We start from the raw sequence: 19,389 nt of genomic DNA on the forward strand, positions 1-19,389 counted from the left end.
TTGGCCTCATAAAATGTTCTGCACATTATTGTTTCCTGTTCTCAAGAATAATTTGTTTAATAATAATGTTATTTTTGCTTACATATTTCAGCGGGTTCAGTAATAGGGTAGTGTAGATCTGAGTGAGGGGAAGTTATGGTTATTGACTTTTTAATTCCTGATTTTACTTTCATAATAACTAAAAATTAGCATCTTTTACTTAATGTCTTATTGAATTAATTTGGGATAAGTTTTGTTTTTCAAGGCTTTTACTCATTTCTTTTTACATTTTCTTAGTTATCAGCATCGTTTGTCATTGTATCTACGCATTATCATTTTGATATCTATAGATTCTGTAGTGATACAAAGTTGAGATATTGGTTATAACTTCTGTTTTTTTTGGTCAGTATTGCTGGAGACTCATCAGTTCTGTTAAGCTCTTCACAGACAGTCTTTAACTTTGTGGAGTTTGACCTAGTGTGTGTCTATTTTAATTCCTGCCACATTATTTTCTTTATTTTATTTTCTTTGACCTCAACTTTATGTACTTCTCTGCTCCTAAAATAATGACATGGCTGATAAGATAATTTGTTTAAACTTTTATTTTTTATAATGTACATTTAAACCTATATATTTGGTTCAAAGTTTTATTTACTTTCCAAACAGTTTTTGTCTATTATTACTGTACACAAAAGTTTTCTGACAGGCTAATTACAAGTGTGATACCTAATTTTTAAACATTGGGAGATTTTCCAGTTTATTATTTTTTACTATTTTACTTTGAAACACACTGAGTCGTATTTTATGGCTCAGAATAGAGACAATTTTGATAAAGTATTGTGTTCTTAAAAAGAATGGATAGTAGTTTTATGTAATTTTCTATAAATGTGATTTAGGAAAGGATTTAGAACACATTTTTGTTTTTCTCTATTTTTCTCTTAGTTACTGATGGGAGCATATAAAGTATATATATTCATTCTCTAAGGTTCATGTAACAAGTTATGTTATTGCAAGCTTGGTAGCTTAAAGAAGGGGAATTTATTATCTTTTTAGTTTGATGGCCAAAATGTTCAAGTAAATATGTCTTCTGGAAGCTTTTTTTTTTTTCTTTTACTGTTATGGTTTATGATGTCACTCTCTGTCTCCTTGTCACATTTTTGTATTATTGTTTTTTCATTTGTTAGAGAATATTGTATTAGTTTCTGTAATCAAACCCACAATAGCAAAAATCTTAGGTATTTCAGTATGCTACCCTTGAACAAATAGGAAAGCATGAAGGTTTTTATTTCTAAACTGAAATGGCTGTTGAAAGGTGTAGCCTAGGCTAGCTTTAGACTAATGATCATCTTTCCTCCACCTCTTCAGTTTATCTTACCGTGACATGTCATCACAGCTGGCATTGCGAGGTTCTGTCTGTTAAAAGATAATACATGCCCTTGTTTACTACAGTCGAGTATAAACTGTACTTTCCCATGTCCCCAATGCTACAAACAACTCCAACTGTGTGACTCAGTAGCTTCCTGCCAATATCTTTTTTATGTTACTTCTTCATGCCTCACAAGAGATGTTACTATTTTTATAGAAAAAAAATTGGTATTTATCCTGCAGTGAATTATGCTGCCTTGGCATTCATTTTGAATATAGCCGCCCTACTTGGCTACATTTTTACTTTCTGTAGTTTAAGTTACCCATCATCAACCAGTCCAAAAAATTTTAGATACAAAAGTTTAGAAATGAACAATTCTTAAGTTTTAAGTTATGCATCACTGTAAAAAGTGTGATGAACACTTATGCTGTCCTTTTCTATTCAACACTATCCCACTGAGGGTAAGAAAAGATCTTTTTCAGTATATCTATACTGCAGATGTGAAAGTCTTCCTTAGCCATTCAGTAGCCAATCCCACTTATCAGACTACCCTAGATGTCTAGTGCTTTTGTTCAAATAATTCTTAGATAGCAGCCTAGTGCTAGACCCTTTGCCATTCACTTCATTTCGTCACTCACTAGTTACATACTATCAAAAGAAGATGAATAAAGCATATTAAGATTTTAGTGAAAGATGCCACATTTATACAGCCTACTACAGTGTAGTGATAGTTCTTCTCTTTAGTATTACAATTTTACTGTGTAAAATTTATAAATTAAATATTGTCATAGTGTCTGGTACTAGCCAAGATTTCAAGCATCTATAGATCATTGGATGTTTCTTTGTAGTTTTCTCATACCAGGAGTAGAAGTTAGTCGACCTCAAAGGGACTTTTTATTCTGCTTGTCTCTGACTTCTTCACTGTCGTTACAGATATCGGAACTATATAACCATCACTTGGTGACCATGTTTCCATGGGACAGCTAGATAAAAGAATAGCTCTTCTGACTCCACATCTTACTTTTACTCACATGCATGTCCTCTCAGAGCTCATGCCTGGTTTCACTGAGCCCACTAATTAATGGAAATTTGCCTGCCTGCCTGGGATTCCAATAGAGATTTATTCCATAGGTTACTCTCCGATCTTCTTCTCAGACAGACTGACCTCTATGATTTCATGTGCTCCATGTATTCTTAGAGCAAGCAGAAAATAAAATAATTTCTATCTTATTTAATTAAATATTCTATTATATATATAGAATTATAATAGAATAAATTTTACTCATTGAATACAATTGAATAAATTAGAGTTTGTCCCCCCACAACTCTGTTAGGTAACATTCCTCCTTACTGTGGCTCTCTCGGGTCTATAGGAAACTATTGTTCTTTAGTCTGAAAACTATTTTGGCATTCTTTTGTATCTGATAGATCTGAAACTTTCATTGTATAAACATTTTTTCCTTTGGTTCCTTTTAGTTATTGTCTTTGTTTCATGGCTGCTATAAAGGATGGTAGAGCTAGATTTTATGTCTTTGTGATGTGTCTAGATGAAGAATTATTTGAATATTCTTGCTCAAATGTATATGGATTTTTGAATCTGCAGTTCTGTGATATCTGTTCACAGACTTAGAAGACGTTTGGTTATTCTTTGGTGTTGTGCACACTTTTATCCCTGCACTCTCTCTGTGTAATGCCACCTGAGTATATGTACTTCCTCCATACCATAGTTCCTGCCACCACCACTGCATAATATATGCAACAACTCTTACCTCAAAGCAGAAAAGAGTTTATTTTGTAGCCAAACATGAATGACCATGTCTGGAGAACACATACTTAGGTTGCCCAAAATTCCATGACCTAATATGGCAACATTGGATGAAGTTGTCAGTGCTAAAGCTACAGATCTTATTTTAAAAAGAACAAGAGATTGTTTATTCGGGAGCTAATTTTAAATGACTATGGCCCAGTAAAAGAGATTTAGATTTCCCAAACCCAATGTTTCAATGTGGAAGCGGTTTCATGAAGTTTTATGTATTTTCAGAACAAAGGAAGTATTAGATCAAGGCAAATTTAAAGTAAACCGTTGGGTATATTAGACAGGCAGTTAAAATGAGATGAGAAAAGCTTTTCTATTGACCTACAATGATAGTAGGGAAGGAATGACTGTTCTGGGGAGCTAGAACTAGCCCACGGTAGGTAATCAGCCTCTGGACTTGCAACATCCCAATTTCTTCAGTACTTGGAATTCTAATCACTCAACCAGTCTCTGCATATACAGCTTCTCTTCAGGAAATTTCTCTCATAAAGTTTCTATATTAAGGAAAGTCATAATCAAGGCACTTTTAAAATACATTGGTGGAAATATTAAGTAGGTGGGCTTGAAGCAAAGCAGAGAAACTTCTATAGACCTCAGATGCTGTCTTATGGTATTCTTAGACTTTTATTAGTAGAAACCAGGGTTATGTTAAGTTAGTATATCCAAAAAAATGTTTTATGTGTTAATCACAGGATATTAGGTATGACACAGAAGTGGGCAAGGAATGACTAGACAAATTGTAAATTGGACTCTGAATCTGTAAAATTATGAGGGACAAACTCCTTTCACCCTGCCCCCTTACCTGGATAAAACAATTAGCCAAACACTGGGACTATCCTTGAGACAGGAGTAATCTTCAGAGAATCATCTCTCATACAGTAAGGTCTTCTTCAGACCATCTTATAAAGCCAGGGCAAAAACAATGATTAATGAAAGGAAACTATACCTAGAACAGGACCTTGGTTGCTTGACTGTAAACAGCTCTTGCCATTTGTCCCAATGGGAAGCTTTGGGGTCAATGGACCACACTTTCTGTTTCATTTCCTTTTGTGTTCATTTTAAATAACTCCTTTCTCTGCTTTTCATCATCTCTTTATTGGCATTCTGGAGACTGGTGGCCACATGTCTATTATGCTATATCTATACGGTATAGTCTACTAGAGCCCTGGTATAACAACAGGTCAGACTGAGTTACAGAGAAAAAGTGATTGAAGGTTTAGAACTATGATTTTTCTGTCAAGGGGAATAAGCTAGGTTAGACAGACTCTGATTGGGTAACACGTTCTTGTGAGGAGGTGGGCAAGTGAGTCAACATAAAGGAGTCAGACACAAAATTAGTGAAGTCAGTTGCTTTTCAGTATAATGATATAATTGAGATAACTAACATCTATGATAAAATATTTATTTCAGCTCACAGTTTTGAGGGTCCAGTTCCCGACTGTAGTTCTACTGTTCAGGGCCTCTGCTGAGGCAGTATCTCATGGCAGGAGCATATGGAAGAACAAAACTACTCATGTCAAAGCACAGAGAGAAAGAATCAAGGTCCCACATCTCCTGAAGGGCACACCCTCACTGGCCTAAGGATCTCTTTAGTAGGCCACTCCTTAAAAGCTCTGTTGTTGTCTTGACACTCAGTAGACCAAGTCTTTGGTACATTGTTGTTGTGGGAACATTACCCATATTTAAAACACAGCAATAACCCACACTCTTCAGACAATAGTTTTCTTTATTCTGTGAGGCTCCAGGACACTGGCCAAAGGATACTATTTTGATTCAGTCTCAGGAACTTTAGTTTTTCTTGAACATCTATAGTACTTGAAGATTTCCAACCTTTGAGATAGAAGGTGCCAATCATCATTGATCCTAAGAGTACAGTTCTTTACGAGGTATTACCAGAACTTCCTTGTTTTGGAGGCCCTGGACTCCAGTTTTTAACCTTTGGTTTGTTAAGACCACCACAAATTCAATAGATTTTTTATTCCCTAGTACTGGTTCGATTCCCTCTTCCCCAAGGAGCAGTAGCTCAGTACGAATCACTTTCATTTTAAGACTAGTTAGGGTTTTTTGTTAACTAGTTCAGAAAAATCATCTTATAGTAAACTTGAGGTTTCTGTCCTTTACATGTCTCAAAGTACTTGAAATTACATTTAGAATTATGTATTACTTGAAAATTGGCAGAATTTGTGGGGGTTTTTATATTCTCAAGAGTTATTGGTCAAATTTAGTTTTACATATTTTGCATGAATATTAATAGTCTATATTTTCACTTATGTATTATATTTTCAAAATGCTTAGTACAAAGTAATCTGTAGTTTCATCAGCTTTCTCATATTTGCAAGCATATTTAAATTGTATTTTGTACTTTTATTCATTTGTGTTTCATTTGCCTCTTATCTTTTCTTAGTGAATATTATTTTATAAAAACTTCCTTTTAGTTAACAACAAATTTTGATGTTACAGGCAAGAAGAAAAATCCGGAGGCTAATATAAACTGTAATATGATCAAAGAGTTATTTCAAATGAAAAGATCAACTGCATGTGTTTATAGGAAACAAATAGGAAAGTCAGAGCACATGTTATTGTGTGCACCTAAATTGCAACATTTTAAAATTCACCTACCAGTCAGTAAACACTAAAAGTGAATAATGAGTGTAAATATTTTTAGCTCAGTGATTCATTAGGTTTAATCTGCTTTCTTTGCCCAGTGATTCCTTGTGAAATACCTCCAAGCATTCCCAATGGAGATTTCGTCAGTTTTACCAGAGAAGATTTTCATTATGGAATGGTGGTTACCTATCAGTGCAACACTGATGTCAGAGGGAGGAGGCTCTTTAACCTGGTGGGTGAGCCCTCCTTACGCTGTACCAGCAATGATGGTCAAGTTGGAGTCTGGAGTGGCCCTCCTCCTCAGTGCATCGAACTCAACAAGTGTACTCCTCCCCATGTTGACAATGCAGTCCTGGTGTCTGAAAACAGAAGCTTGTTTTCCTTAAGGGATATTGTGGAGTTTAAATGTCAGCCTGGCTTTATCATGAAAGGAAGCAGCAGTGTGTATTGTCACTCCCTAAACAAATGGGAGCCAGAGTTACCAATCTGCTTGAAGGGTAAGTCTGACCTGGGCTTAAAGTCTGAAATGCCATGGCATGTTAGAGGACTGGGGATAGAGTTGGTTCTAGATGAGGGAATACAGTGAACAGGTTAAATGAATAAATTTTCTTGGAAGGGAATATGAAATCAAAAAGGTATATATGTTTGTGTGGGTGCTCAAGCACCCTTCTAAGCACATCCATTCAAATTGAGAAGCAGAGCTAAATATGAGCAAGGGATATGATGCATCCTGGGAATTATCACACACTAAAGTTCTTTTCTTGCATTGCAATCTCCAGTTCCCATCAGTTATTCATATGAAAAACATTTACTAATATGAAATGAGTGATCCGTGGACAGTTATATTTAATGTATGCATATTTAACTTTTAAAACAAAGCTGTGGAGTAGTTACTGTTTTTTCCATATTGAGACTTAGTGGTTAGATAATTTCCCAAGATGATATAGATACTAACTTGCAGAGCAAAGATCAGAATTTAAATCTGTCTATCTGCCACATTCTTTAAAGAACAAATTTTTTTTTCTATATATAATGGGTTATAAAGGTGTTAGGTCAGAAAGAATAAGAGGAGGAAAGCAATGTTGCTAAAGATTAGGGAGCTACTGTTACTATAGAAATAGAGCTGACACAGCTGGCCTGGCCCTGGTTGGCACTGTCACCATCTGTCAGACAGACAGTCTGGTGTGCTTTCGGAATAGAGCCAGCCCTTGCTGGAATTGATGTTGCTAGAGTGTGAGTGGCTACTGCTCACTTGAGAGTCATCCAGGCTGTCTCAACTGAAGTTTTCCTGGACACGTAAAGGTCTCTATCCTATCTCTTATCCTTTAGTTTGGTATATATGCTTCCAGGTAGCAGAACTTAATTAGAGCCCCTAGAGCTGTGTTTAGTAACCTGTGGGTTGAAACAACATTGGCAAGCATCCATTTCTAACAGTATTTACATTACAATTCAGTAACAGCAAAATTACAGTTTCGAAGTAGCAACCAAGATAATTTTATGACTGGGGGTCACCACCACATGAGGAACTATATTAAAGTGTCACAGCCATTAGGAAGTTTGGGAACCACTTCCCTAGAGCAAAGAAATCGCAGTTTCATGCTTCTGCCCTCAACAATCAAAAGGTATTATATAGCATGAGACTGGGAATCAACATAAACTTAATCAGCCTAGTCTTCAAACATAACAGCACGATGTATTAGTCAAAAATGAGTCCTCAAAGAAAATAATTTATTGTAGATCAGTATCCCATTTTTAACTGGGGAAGTCTAAAGGTCAGAGAGAATTGACTTGAAGTGAGGTTTTGGATTGTTACTGTTTTTGTTGTTATATTTGTTTGTTTTGGGCTGTGTGTGTGTGTGTGTGTGTGTGTGTGTGGTGTGCACATATGTGTGAGAGAGAGACAGAGACCAAGAGGGAGTTTTTCCATTTTGCAACTTAATGTAATTGTGTTAAGAGTCTTATATATCATCACTCCCTGAGTTCAAAAACATTGCTTAAAGAGAAGCTGTACCCAGGACTGCTAGAACACTACATATATAGTACATACTTTCATTATGATAAACTGGACGATTTTTTTTTTAGTCATTATCTCCCTCCTAGTCTGCCCTCTGACTGTTCCTCATCCTATACCTGTTTCCCTCCCTCCCCCAGGACATCTCCATTCCCTAGGGCCTCAAGTCTCTCGAGGGTTAGGTGCATCTTCTCTCACTGAGACCAGACCAGGCAGTCGTCTGCTGCATGTGTGTCGGGGGCCTCATATCAGCTGGTGTGTGCTCAGTGAAACTGGAGGTTTTTTTGTTTAGTGGCTACTCATCTATCTTCTGAATGGAGTGCAAACAGTGACTGTATAGCATTGGCTTTGTATGGCAGCCACGAGGCACCTCTCTAGTCGCCCAGGCCAGGTGTTCAGTGAAGCAGGATTCAAAGGAGATCAGAACAGAAACTTGTTAGCACCGTTATGGTTGTTTACTAGATGATATGTCAGAACATTGAGATTCTTCTTACTGGCCAAACTGCGAAACTAAAAGTTGGCGATGCCTTTCTTGAAAGGTAGTATGGGAATCTAAAGTAAGTATCAATCTTTAATTTTGTGTAGGATGAGTAGAAATTGGAAGTGCAGCCAGCCAGCCTGGTCTACACAGCTCATTCCAGGATAGCCAAAGCTACATAAAGAAATCCTGCCTCAAAAAGCAAAACAAACCAAAAAAGGATATTGGAAGTATAACCCTTGTGTACACCTTAGAGATAAAGTAGTAAAGTTAAGATTTCTCAGCTGTAGTCATAGCGTCTGTATTGTATCATCACTTTTGGCAGAAAAAATATTTTGACATATATAAATAAGGCTGTTTTTTCTTTTGTCTTTCTTTTTCCACATACAGACTAGAGTTGTGATCCTTTTGCATCTGTGATCCAGTTTACCATTGAGGGAAAATTGTTTTCATGCCTGAAACTTTCTTTCCCCCTCAATATGTCAGCTGCCCCCAAAATTTAACACTAGGATTATACCCCAAACAGAGATCAGTTTTCTCCAAGCAGAAACGACTCTGCTGTTGTGAGCCAGGCTCCATTGTTCCCTGTGGCCCCAACATGTGCAGTTCCCAAGGCTGTTATCTTGATTGACATTATATATTATATATGGCTTATGTTTAATGCACTGCTGTTATTTCCGTTTGGCTTTTTTTTTTTTCTCCAGTGGAACTCTGTGATGCTTTCCTGGGCCCGCTTTCTAATGGGAGTGTGCTGCTTCCACCAAATCTTCAACTTGGGGCCAAAGTGTCCTTTGTGTGTAATGAAGGGTGAGTACAAGCAGGCCTACCTGTTGGACATTAAAACAAAGTCTGAACTTGTCCACATTATGAGAAGGTTGGCGTGGGGAAGATACAACTTCTAATGTTGTATATAGGAAAGACTGATGATTGTTAGAATTCACAAAATACGATATGAAGGGGAAACTGAGATGTTTATTAAATGGTAGATTAAAAAACAAATATAACTACTGGTTTTAAATATATAGGTAATACACTAAGTGAAAAAATCATTTTCTAAATATAAAATAACACTAGTAATTTTGAGAAAAATTACATATTACAGAAAGTTTATGTAAATAACAATACATTGAGCAGTCATTTTCAGAAAAAAATTAAATCCTCAATCATAGAATTTATAAGAGAAAAAAAATAAGGTGCAGGATTAAAAAACCCATTATATATCATTCGATCAATAATGGGATATGAGCTATGAAATGGTGGCTGATATTAATATTTTAGGTGAGGTCATAAACATGCTTGACAGCAGATATGCCTCTATGAAACTACCAATCGTGGACAACAAAGAATTTGCTCTTCAGAGCTTCACAGAATTCTTGGCAGGCACCAAATACCAGGAACATATAAGATTTAGGAGAGCATAAGTGTTTAACATCCTTTGAGAATTATGGATGACTTTTTACAAAAATTGGCTTTTTTCTTCTTTCAATTTTCTCTCCAGCCCCATTGCCTTAAAAAGAAAAACAAACAAAATAACAACAAAAACCCCCTCAACAAACAATCCATTTTAAGTCTCTTATATGCCATACACATGTACTTCATAAGACACCTGCTTCTCTGAATTAACAAAAAACATGACGTTATTTTTTTAGTAGCTGGGCATGCTGTTTTAAGCTAAGTAACAATCACAGGTACTGAGACGTAAGAACAGTCTCTGCTTCCTGATGGTTAACTCTGCTTCTTCAGTGCTAGAGCTGGCAAGGTGTTACCTTGGCAGAGCGGGTTTACAGTTGTGACAGTGATTACGACCATGTTCCCTGTAGTATGATCAGTGTCTCTGAGTCAGAGTGCAAGGGCTGGCTTTGCCCTGACTGCCTTTTCAGTTTCAGCCGGGAGTGTTATATAACAAGGCTTTTCAGTGCCTTTTACCCACCTGCTGGAAGCTGTGGTGACTTAGCACCCATGTGCTCCATCTGCTGGTTTAATATCCTCAAATTCCTCAGATGCTTTTTTGGCTAGACCCTGGAATTGAATATTACTCTAGCCAAAACATTTTACAGCCCACTACCCATTTCTCCCTTAGGTTTCAATTAAAAGGCAACTCTGCTAGTCATTGTGTTCATGATGGAGTAGTAAGCTTTTGGAATGGCAGCGTTCCTGTGTGTGAACGTGAGTATATAGAGTAAGATTTTAATCTAGTTGTTCACCCCAACAATTTGTATTTTAACCCATACCCTCCCTGTTAGTGGTTTTTCTATATTCTAGCCTGATATAGTGATAAGAGTTGATTGCTTTAATAAAATTTTGTTTTAAATCAAAGCGGGTATCTTCTTACTTTGGAAGCTCTTTGATTGGCTTCCATCATTCTGAATTCTGCACTATGTATTGTATTTCCTAATTAGAAATAGCATATGTTCAGTAGTAGATGGTGTTGTCTGTATCTTTAGCAAAATGGTAAATGCTGAGACCTTCAGGACAGCCTTTAAAGCTGTGGGAAAGAACTCTGAAAACATGAGTTCAAAAACATAATTTCTCAACTATGTAAAATATAAGGATATAATATGAATTGTATAAGGAGCCTCACAGATCTGAAGGAACAGAGATAACTGTACTATAAGCCAACCTGTCAAAGAATACTAAGGAGGGACATAAAGAGATATGATCACAGAAGATTTTACCCAGCTAAGTTTTTTGTTATGCTTACAAGAGCAGACAGATTCTTGAGTTCAGGGTCTGCCTGAGACAGAGCAAAGTTAGAGCCAGGCATGGTAGAAATGGTAATTTTAGGGCAGGGTCCCACCCAGCTAGTTTATCCTCTGTGCTTAACAAAGGCAGGCTGATCTCTGAATTCTTTTGCAATGTTAAAAGAATGTGCTTGCTGTCTCTTAAGAATCAAGGGGACTGGGATCTTGGAATGCTGATTCTTTGGGATAATCAAAAAGAAACCTGTGGTAAAGACTGAGTTGATACGTAAATTAAAAACTAGGCTTTTGATCTGAAAGAGATGAGCTATCTAGAGAATTTTTAGAATACCAAGGGAAAACTGACTGGAGCAGAACAGAGAAAGCAGTCTGGATAGCAGAACATAGGCCACTAGCTTAGACTCACGATTTGACTGAGTGGTTTGTTTGATGCTCTCAAGCATCCCTTCTCTCAGAACCCCTCTCCAAGCTGAGGCTAGTCCTTGGCAGTGCCTGCCCTGGGACCAAGCCTATAGCACATGTGCATTGAGGAACATTCCATATCCAAAACTTAGCACTCTTTAGGAGGGCATGTCTCCAAAACTAAATGTTCTTCAGACCTGTTCTAGTCATAGGAAGTCAGTCACTCCCAGAAATCCTACATAGGAAGCACACCCCAAACAATGAGAAGGTTTCTTCTGGAAAGGAAGTTTTCTACCACCGTGATCCTGGTTATGAACTCCATAGGGCTGCTTCTTTACACTGCACAACGCAGGGAGACTGGAGTCCTGAGGCCCCCATACGGGCAAGTGTCTAGACTCTTACCTGTTTTTGTTTGTTTGTTTTTAACATTATCTTTGTTCCTCACACTCATGCTTAGTTCTTTGTTTCCCCTGTAGTGAAACCTGTGATGCTTTCCTGGGCCATCTTCCTAATGGACATTTACTGTTCCCTCTGAATGTTCAGCTTGGGACCAAAGTATCATTTATTTGTGATGAAGGCTGAGTGTGACCTAGAATAGAGATCAGAGACAGAATGCCAGATAGGGACTCTGTTTAAGGATTACAAAAAGACGTTCCCAAGGAGGTAAACCTCTGTAAGGATCGTTTCAAAATGAGAATAGGGACTTAGTGACATTAGTATCAAGCAACAATAGAATACAATGTCAAGTACAAACATAGATGCTTTTGGATTTTTTATCGTGACTAGAAATAAATGCACTATCGCTTAAAATAAGAGAATTCTTGTTGAACAAGATAAAACTTTACATAAAAATAAGACAAAGATCGTTTCAAGATTAGTAGAATATGTAGTAGTATCTAAATAATTGTATTTTGATCCAGTTATACATCTTCCCAGGGATCACAGTGGCCAATTGACAATGTGTTTGGTGCTAGTTTTTATTTTATGAATCTATTACTGTTGGTGGCAGATTCTATAGTCTATAGAAAGCAAGACTGGGCAAGAAAGCAGTTATCTTGAATAATTTGTAGGGGTTCTACTATTTATAAAATCTGCCACCCACAATATTTATTTTTTTTAATTCCAGAACAATTACAAATTTTAGGACAATAGAACCCAACAACAAGCTGGGCATCCAGAATGGCAAACACTCATCCATTTCTTTCTTTTGAACACATCTAGCATAAGATGCTTCTGTGAAAACAGGGCCTGCTTCTATCCCAAATATTTGCCCTTTCTGCTGCAGATGAGAAGAAGAGTAATGGCAGCTAGGAATCAGAAGATTTAAAGAATAAATTTGTGAGGGTGACTAATTCTTTAGTGGAAATATACCCCATTTCGTAGAGCAAACTCTGAGGTTACAGATGTTTGCATAACAGCCATTTTAATTAGCCACAAAATACTAATTCCTTGTGATTTTTCTAATTGCAGAAGTGGTATGTAGACTTCCTCAGGACATGAGTGGGTTCCAGAGGTTGGACCTGAAAACAGAATATTACTACGGAGATAATGTGACCTTGGAGTGTGAGAATTGGTATACTCTAGAAGGCAGCCCTCAGAGCCAGTGCCAGTCCATGGACACCTGGAGTCCTTCTCTGGCCAAATGTGTACCTCGTAAGTGCAAAGTGTTGGGGTGGAGCCCCTCACCAGCATGGTCACTGACTGCCTACTCATCCATCTTTTATGGTGCCCACTGTGACGGCTATGATGTATGGAGTGAAGAGGGAGCTGAAATGCACTGCCGCAAAATCTGACAAATTGGAATGTTAGTAAAAATCACTTGAAGCGTGACTACGGAAGTCTTTTGGAAGATTTTCTGAAGGGATGGTCTTTGCATACAAAGACAGGAAAATAACCTTAATCACCAGAGACCAAGAAATGGGGCTGTGATACAACGAGTACATTAATCCATTGTAGTAAACACTTTCTTTACCAATTTTTACTTTCGTACCCATACATCTCTTACTGATAATCCTAGAATTTATCCAGGTCCAGTGACCTGTTTGTCTTGTCATTCCTTCACAAATTTATTATCTTTGTCTACAAAGTGTAAAAGCATGTGCTTATTAGGTCATTTATCTTGTGAAGGGCAAAGTTTATTAGTAGCTTTAATAAAAGCTGAATGTTTGTGTTCTTTAGCTTTGTTGGCTAATTAACTAATCAGTCCAACCAAGGTCCCTGATAAGAATTTAAGAGGAGGTAGTGGGATTTCTTTTTCTCAACGCTAAGTGCAGTAAAACACAAGACCCCAGAAGGCTCACAACATGAAAGCAGCTCCTTCCTTTCTGTCTTCATGCTTCCCATTCTGTCATCTCTCCTCAAGCTCCCGCTCACTGTTCTACCTCATTTTACCATTGCATTTGTCGTATGGGTTTCTTTATGGCCTGAGAGCCAAGATAGCACATCAGTGGATGGAGTAAGTAGGCCTTTGAGAACTGTTTTCAGAGAGGGCCTTCCGCACTGTGGACAGATGCCGGCCATGTCGCTCACTATTGTAGCTAACGGAGTTTCATTTAACATAGTGAACACATTAAAACTTGGAAATTATGTTATTCTGAGTTCTGCTGGCAACTGGAGGGCATTGTAGCTTGTACATATCAAGGAATAGCTGAGTAGAATCAGTACTGAATGACGCTTTGGGCTGGGTGTCAATCGAAAGTAGATTACTTTCCTATCATGCTCAAGGCCATGGGTTCCATCCCTAGCACCACAAAATGTTGTAGTAATAAATAACAATACTTAAATGCTAGGTATTTTCCTTCGTGCCTGTTTAAGCTCTTATTTATAATACTAGTTATATACTAAGATTGTTCAGAATCCATTTTTGCATTTGATATCTTCAGTGTATTCAATATAATTACCGATAATTTAGAGAAATTATAAATCGACACTTCTGTAGAATGAAATTTTATGCATTTCTTTGGCAAAAGTTAATGAGTATACTGAATAAGACTATTCAGAGTATGCTGAAGATCTGGTAGGACAGAAAGAAAGTTCAGACATCTGGGGAAATAGCACCACAGATACTAAATCAAAACAAAATATGAAGTAACAACAGCAAACAAGTTAAAAATTGATATTAGTGAAAGTTTTTATAAATAAAAAAATAAAAAGTCTTATATATGAAGACTTCATAAAAGTGATCAAATAATTCAGTTAACATTTCAAGGCAAGTTAGGACATTTTTTCTCTTAAATATATACAAGATACGATATAGAGTTAAAGTTACATAAATTTTATAAGGGTACATTGCTCAAGCAACTTGAGCTGAGGAGGATGTGGCTGAATGGTAAACCATGTGTTTATTGGCAGGCAAAAAGCCCTGTTTTGTTTTGGTTTGTGTGTGTGTGTGTGTGTGTGTATGTGTGTGTTTTGGAGTTAGGTTTTTTATATAATGTATTCTAATCCAGATTTCCTGCCCCTCTTCTAGATCCTCTCCACCTTCCTGCCCATCCCACTCTACACTGTTTTATTCTTTAAAAACAAAGAAGCAAAAAGAACAGAATAGAACAAAACAGAGAAAAAGCACTAGACGCACATACACACAGAAAACCCAGAAAACCACAAAGCCAGAAACCATAATATATAAAAGCAAAAGAAGAGCAAGGTTAAAAAATTGCCCAGATTAATCAATATGAGAAAAAAACACAACAAAAACGCTGCTTCGTAGAGTTTGAGTTAGCTATACAGTGCTGGACATAGGCCTGACCTTGAGTGTATTTTATATATTCAGTGAAACTCCACTGGAGAGAACTAATCTTTACTTGATTAGTGATGGGAGAGCATGTCCCCATCTCAGTACTGGGACTCCATCTGGTTTAGACCTAAACATACCCTGTACATGCTACCACATAATGCACCAGTAACATTTCTTTGGCTTTTTTTCTCTTTCAGGATTAAAGCTTATTGTAATAATTGGTAAGTTCTGTGATGGGTTTACTGAGAAATTCTTTAGCTGTAAGTGTTTACTTTTAATAAATGATATGTAAAAAGAAGTCAAAATATCTTTTAAGTTCAATTAAAATTAGTATAAGTTTAGGATAGCAGTTCTGAATTTGTGCGTCATGACCCTTAGAGGCTGATGACCTTTTCTCAGAGGTCACTTAAGGAAAACAAATATTTACATTACAATTCATAACAGTAGCAGAATTACAATTATGAAGTAGCAATGGGAATAATTTTATAGTTGGGGTCACCACAACATAAGGAACTGTATTAAAGGGACACAGCATTAGGAAGGTTGGGAACCACTGGTTTAGAGTGTCATGAGATTGGCATTTTCGTGCACACTGATTAGCGTCATCTTTGAATTATTTGAGTGAGTAATCATTCTTTGCTGTCAACAATTCTTTATTTTCATATAACTGGAGAGGCAACTCCTTCTTTACTTTTACCCAGAAATATGTTTCTGGATTGTCATCCTGATAGTTGGTACTGTTAAAGGCATAACTCTCATGTGAGTGAATCTTGTGTCTGGAGATAGAAGATTTAGAGTAGAAGGGAGTTTTATTCTTTGCTAATAATTCCAGGGTATAGGCCATCACCTTGGGGATTCAAGTTGGCAGGAATCTGAAGCAGCTACTCACATCCACAGTTGAGAACCTTTCTCCGTTCTTGTACAGTCCATGATCCCTTGCCTGAGAATGATGCCACATAATGTGTGTCTGTAGGGCCACCTTAGTAAATGTAATTGGGACATCTCCCTCAGACATGACCATAGGCCAAGCAGAGCTGGCTAATTCCTCACCCAGACTCTCTTCTCAAGTGGTTCTAAACTGTATCAAGTTGATCATTTAGCCAGTACAAATGGAATTATACAATTTGATACCACAGGGATTTCTATCACATAGAGCAGCCTTCCATTAAAGACTTGGGTAAGGTGTGTGTACTGAACCCAACAGCACTATAGTAATGAAGGCTGTGTTGTTGGAAAGAAGCTTATAGAATGCTGTAGTCACCCCGTAACTAATACTGTAGGTCTAATGTCCTAGATTACAACTGGAATAGAGCAGAACCTAGGATAAAGTTACATGTGAAAGAATTATTGATAACCAACAGTGGGATTAGTTATTAGTACAGAGTTTAAAACTTTTGTCATGTGTTTTTCATTTATTTTGTTTTCCTGTTTAGGAAGTATTATTGCTGGGATAATTTTAATTGTTCCCTGTTTGCTGTGTTGGAAGAAAATGTGGTAAGTATAACCACATTCTCTAAAATTTTTGGCAGAAAGCTGTGGCCTATACCTGTATCCCAACATTCTGGTGGCTTAGACAGGATAGCCATAAGTTTGAGGCTTGTCTGAGTCACAGAATAATATACTGTGCCTCAAACAAAGAAAGCAAACATAGTTTTGGGAAGGTGTGTCTTAGTGGTTAAAACACTTGCACAACAAGTATGAGGAGTTGCCATATGGGCTTGGTGGCTTTCCCATAATTCCAGTGCTCAGAAGGTGGAGATAGTGGTTACCTTGGAGCACTTGACTAGACAGACTTGCCATATAGGTTTGCTCTGGGTTTTAGTGACCTTGTTTCAGTAAACAATAGAGGAAGACTCCTAACACATACATCATTTACCTACACCCTCACACATGCAAAAATGTATATGGGCATGCATGCATGCATGCACACACACACACACACACACACACACACACACACACACACACGGGGCAGGAGCACAGGAGAGAGAGAGAATGAATAAAGGAAAAATTAAAAATTGAATCTGTAAATTTTATGTTCCTTCTTTTGGAAAGCAAAGTGAATTAAAAGAAAGCAATAAAGCATACTGCCATAAAGAGGTAATTCTCAGGAAGGTGGCCTTGGTCATACAGAATAGTACATTTACACCAAAGGAAACACATATGATAACGGATATTCTAAGTGTGTGTAGGGAGTGAATGTGTATATGTGTGGTTTGTTGATGCCTAGCTTTTTGAGTTCTTCATATATTTTGGATATTAGCCCTCTGTTGGATATAGCACTGGTGAACATATTTTTCCATTCTGTCAGCTGCCATTTTGTCTTTTTGAAAATGTCTTTTGCCTCATAGAAGCTTTACAATTTCATGAAGTCTCATTTATTGTCAGTCTTTGTGCTATCAGTGTTACATTTAGGAAGTTGTCTCCTGTACCAAGTGAGTTCAAGGCTATTTCTGTCTTTCAGTCAGTTTCAGTGAGTCTGGCTTAATGTTGAGGTCTTTGATCCACTGGACTGGAGTTTTGTTCAGGGTGGTAAGTATAGATCTATTTGCAATCTTCTACATGCAGACATCCAGTTAGACCAGGACCATTAGTTGAAGATGCTTCTTTTTTCTGACTTTGTATTTCTAGCTTCTTTATCAAAAAAAAAAAATCAGTTATTTGTAGGTGTGTGGATTTATATTTGGGTCTTCAATATGATTCTATTAATCAACATGTCTGTTTTTATGCCAATGCCATGCAGTTTTTATTACTGTAGCTCTATAGTATACCTTAAAATCAGGGATACTGATACCTCTGGAGGTTCTTTTATTCTTCAGGATTCTTTTAGCTATCCCAGGTTTTTTGTTTTTCCACATGAAATTGAATATTGTCCTTTCAAGGCCTGTAAAAAATTGTGTTGGAATTTTGATAAGGATTGCGTTAAATCTGTAGATTGCTTTTGGTGGGATGGCCATTTTTTTCATTAATTCTAGTGATCTGTGAAGATGTGAGATCTTTTCATCTTCTGAAATCTTCAATTTCTTCAAAGACTTGAAGTTTTTGTCATGTAAGTCTTTCACTTGCTTGGTTAGTTAGGTTTACCTCAAGATATCTTAAATTGTTTGTGAATATTGTGAGGTGTGTTGTTTCCCTGGTTCCTTTCAGTTAGTCATTTGTATATAGAAGGGCTACTGGGTTGGTGTGTGTGTGTGTGTGTGTGTTTAGTTAATTTTGTATCAAGCCATACTGCTAAAGGTATTTATCAGTTGTGGGTGTTCCCTGGTAGTATTGTGGGGGTTGCTTAAGTATAGTAGCATATCATCTGCAAATAGTGATACTTAGACTTCTTCCCTTTCTAAGTTGTATCCCCTTGATCTTTGTTGTTTTATTGCTCTAGGTGGGACTTCAAGTACTATATTGAAGAGATAGGGAAAGAGTAGATAGCCTTTTCTTGTTCCTGATTTTAGTGAAATTTTAGTTTCTCTCCATTTAATTTGGTGTTGGCTATTGGTTTGTGGTATATTGCTTTTATTGTGTTTGGGTATGTCCCTTGTATCCCTGATCTTTCCAGGACTTTTAATATGAAGGGGTGGGGTTTTTTCATTCAGTTTGTTTATATGTTAGATTACATTGGTGAATTTTCATATGGTGACCCATCCCTGCATTGCTGGGATGAGCGTATTTGATCATGGTGGATAATCTTCTTAATATGTTTTTATATTCAGTTTGCAAGTATTTTGTTGAGTATTATTGCATCTACATTCATAGGAGAAATTGGTCTGTAATTCTCTTTCTTTGTTGAATCTTTGTGTGTTTAGGGTATCGAGGTGACTGTGGACTCATAAAACAAATTTGGCAAAGTTCCTTCTATTTCTGTTTTGTGGAATAATTTGAAAAGGATTGGTGTTAACTCTTCTTTGACAGTTTGATAGAATTATACACTAAGACCACTCTGGGATTTTGGGGGTGGCTATTTTTGGGGGGCATTATAGATCCATTTAAGTTGTTTGTCTGATCTTGATTTAATTGTAGTAAATGGTATCTATTGAAAACATTACTCATTTCTTTTAGGTTTTCCAGTTATGTGGCATACAGTTTTCTAAAGTATGATCTGATAGTTCTTTGGCTTTCCTTAATTTCTGTCATCCCTGCCCCCCCCCCCCTTTGTTTCTGGTTTTGTTAATTTAGATAATCTCTCTCTCTCTGCCTTTTAGTTAGTTTGGATAAAGGTTTGTTTATCTTGTTGATTTTCTTAAAGAATCAACTCAGTTTCATTGATTCTTTGAATTGTTTTGTTTTTATTTTATTGCTTT

General features: G+C 36.9%; 1 protein-coding gene across 4 annotated transcripts in view; it reads left to right on the plus strand.

The window, feature by feature from the left end:
* CR1L (complement C3b/C4b receptor 1 like) overlaps positions 1 to 19,389 on the plus strand; it is a 37,873-nt gene that overhangs the window by 13,828 nt on the left and 4,656 nt on the right. For all 4 annotated transcript variants that reach the window (XM_080937242.1, XM_080937243.1, XM_080937244.1 and 1 more), the window contains exons 5-10: positions 5,867 to 6,265; positions 8,962 to 9,064; positions 10,338 to 10,423; positions 12,829 to 13,011; positions 15,292 to 15,315; positions 16,528 to 16,588. In XM_080937242.1, coding sequence (XP_080793368.1) covers positions 5,867 to 6,265; positions 8,962 to 9,064; positions 10,338 to 10,423; positions 12,829 to 13,011; positions 15,292 to 15,315; positions 16,528 to 16,588 — 856 coding nt within the window. The remainder of the gene's footprint in view (positions 1 to 5,866; positions 6,266 to 8,961; positions 9,065 to 10,337; positions 10,424 to 12,828; positions 13,012 to 15,291; positions 15,316 to 16,527; positions 16,589 to 19,389) is intronic.

The sequence above is a fragment of the Micromys minutus genome (assembly GCF_963924665.1).
Source record: "Micromys minutus genome assembly, chromosome: 1".
In the NCBI taxonomy this organism is placed as follows: domain Eukaryota; kingdom Metazoa; phylum Chordata; class Mammalia; order Rodentia; family Muridae; genus Micromys; species Micromys minutus.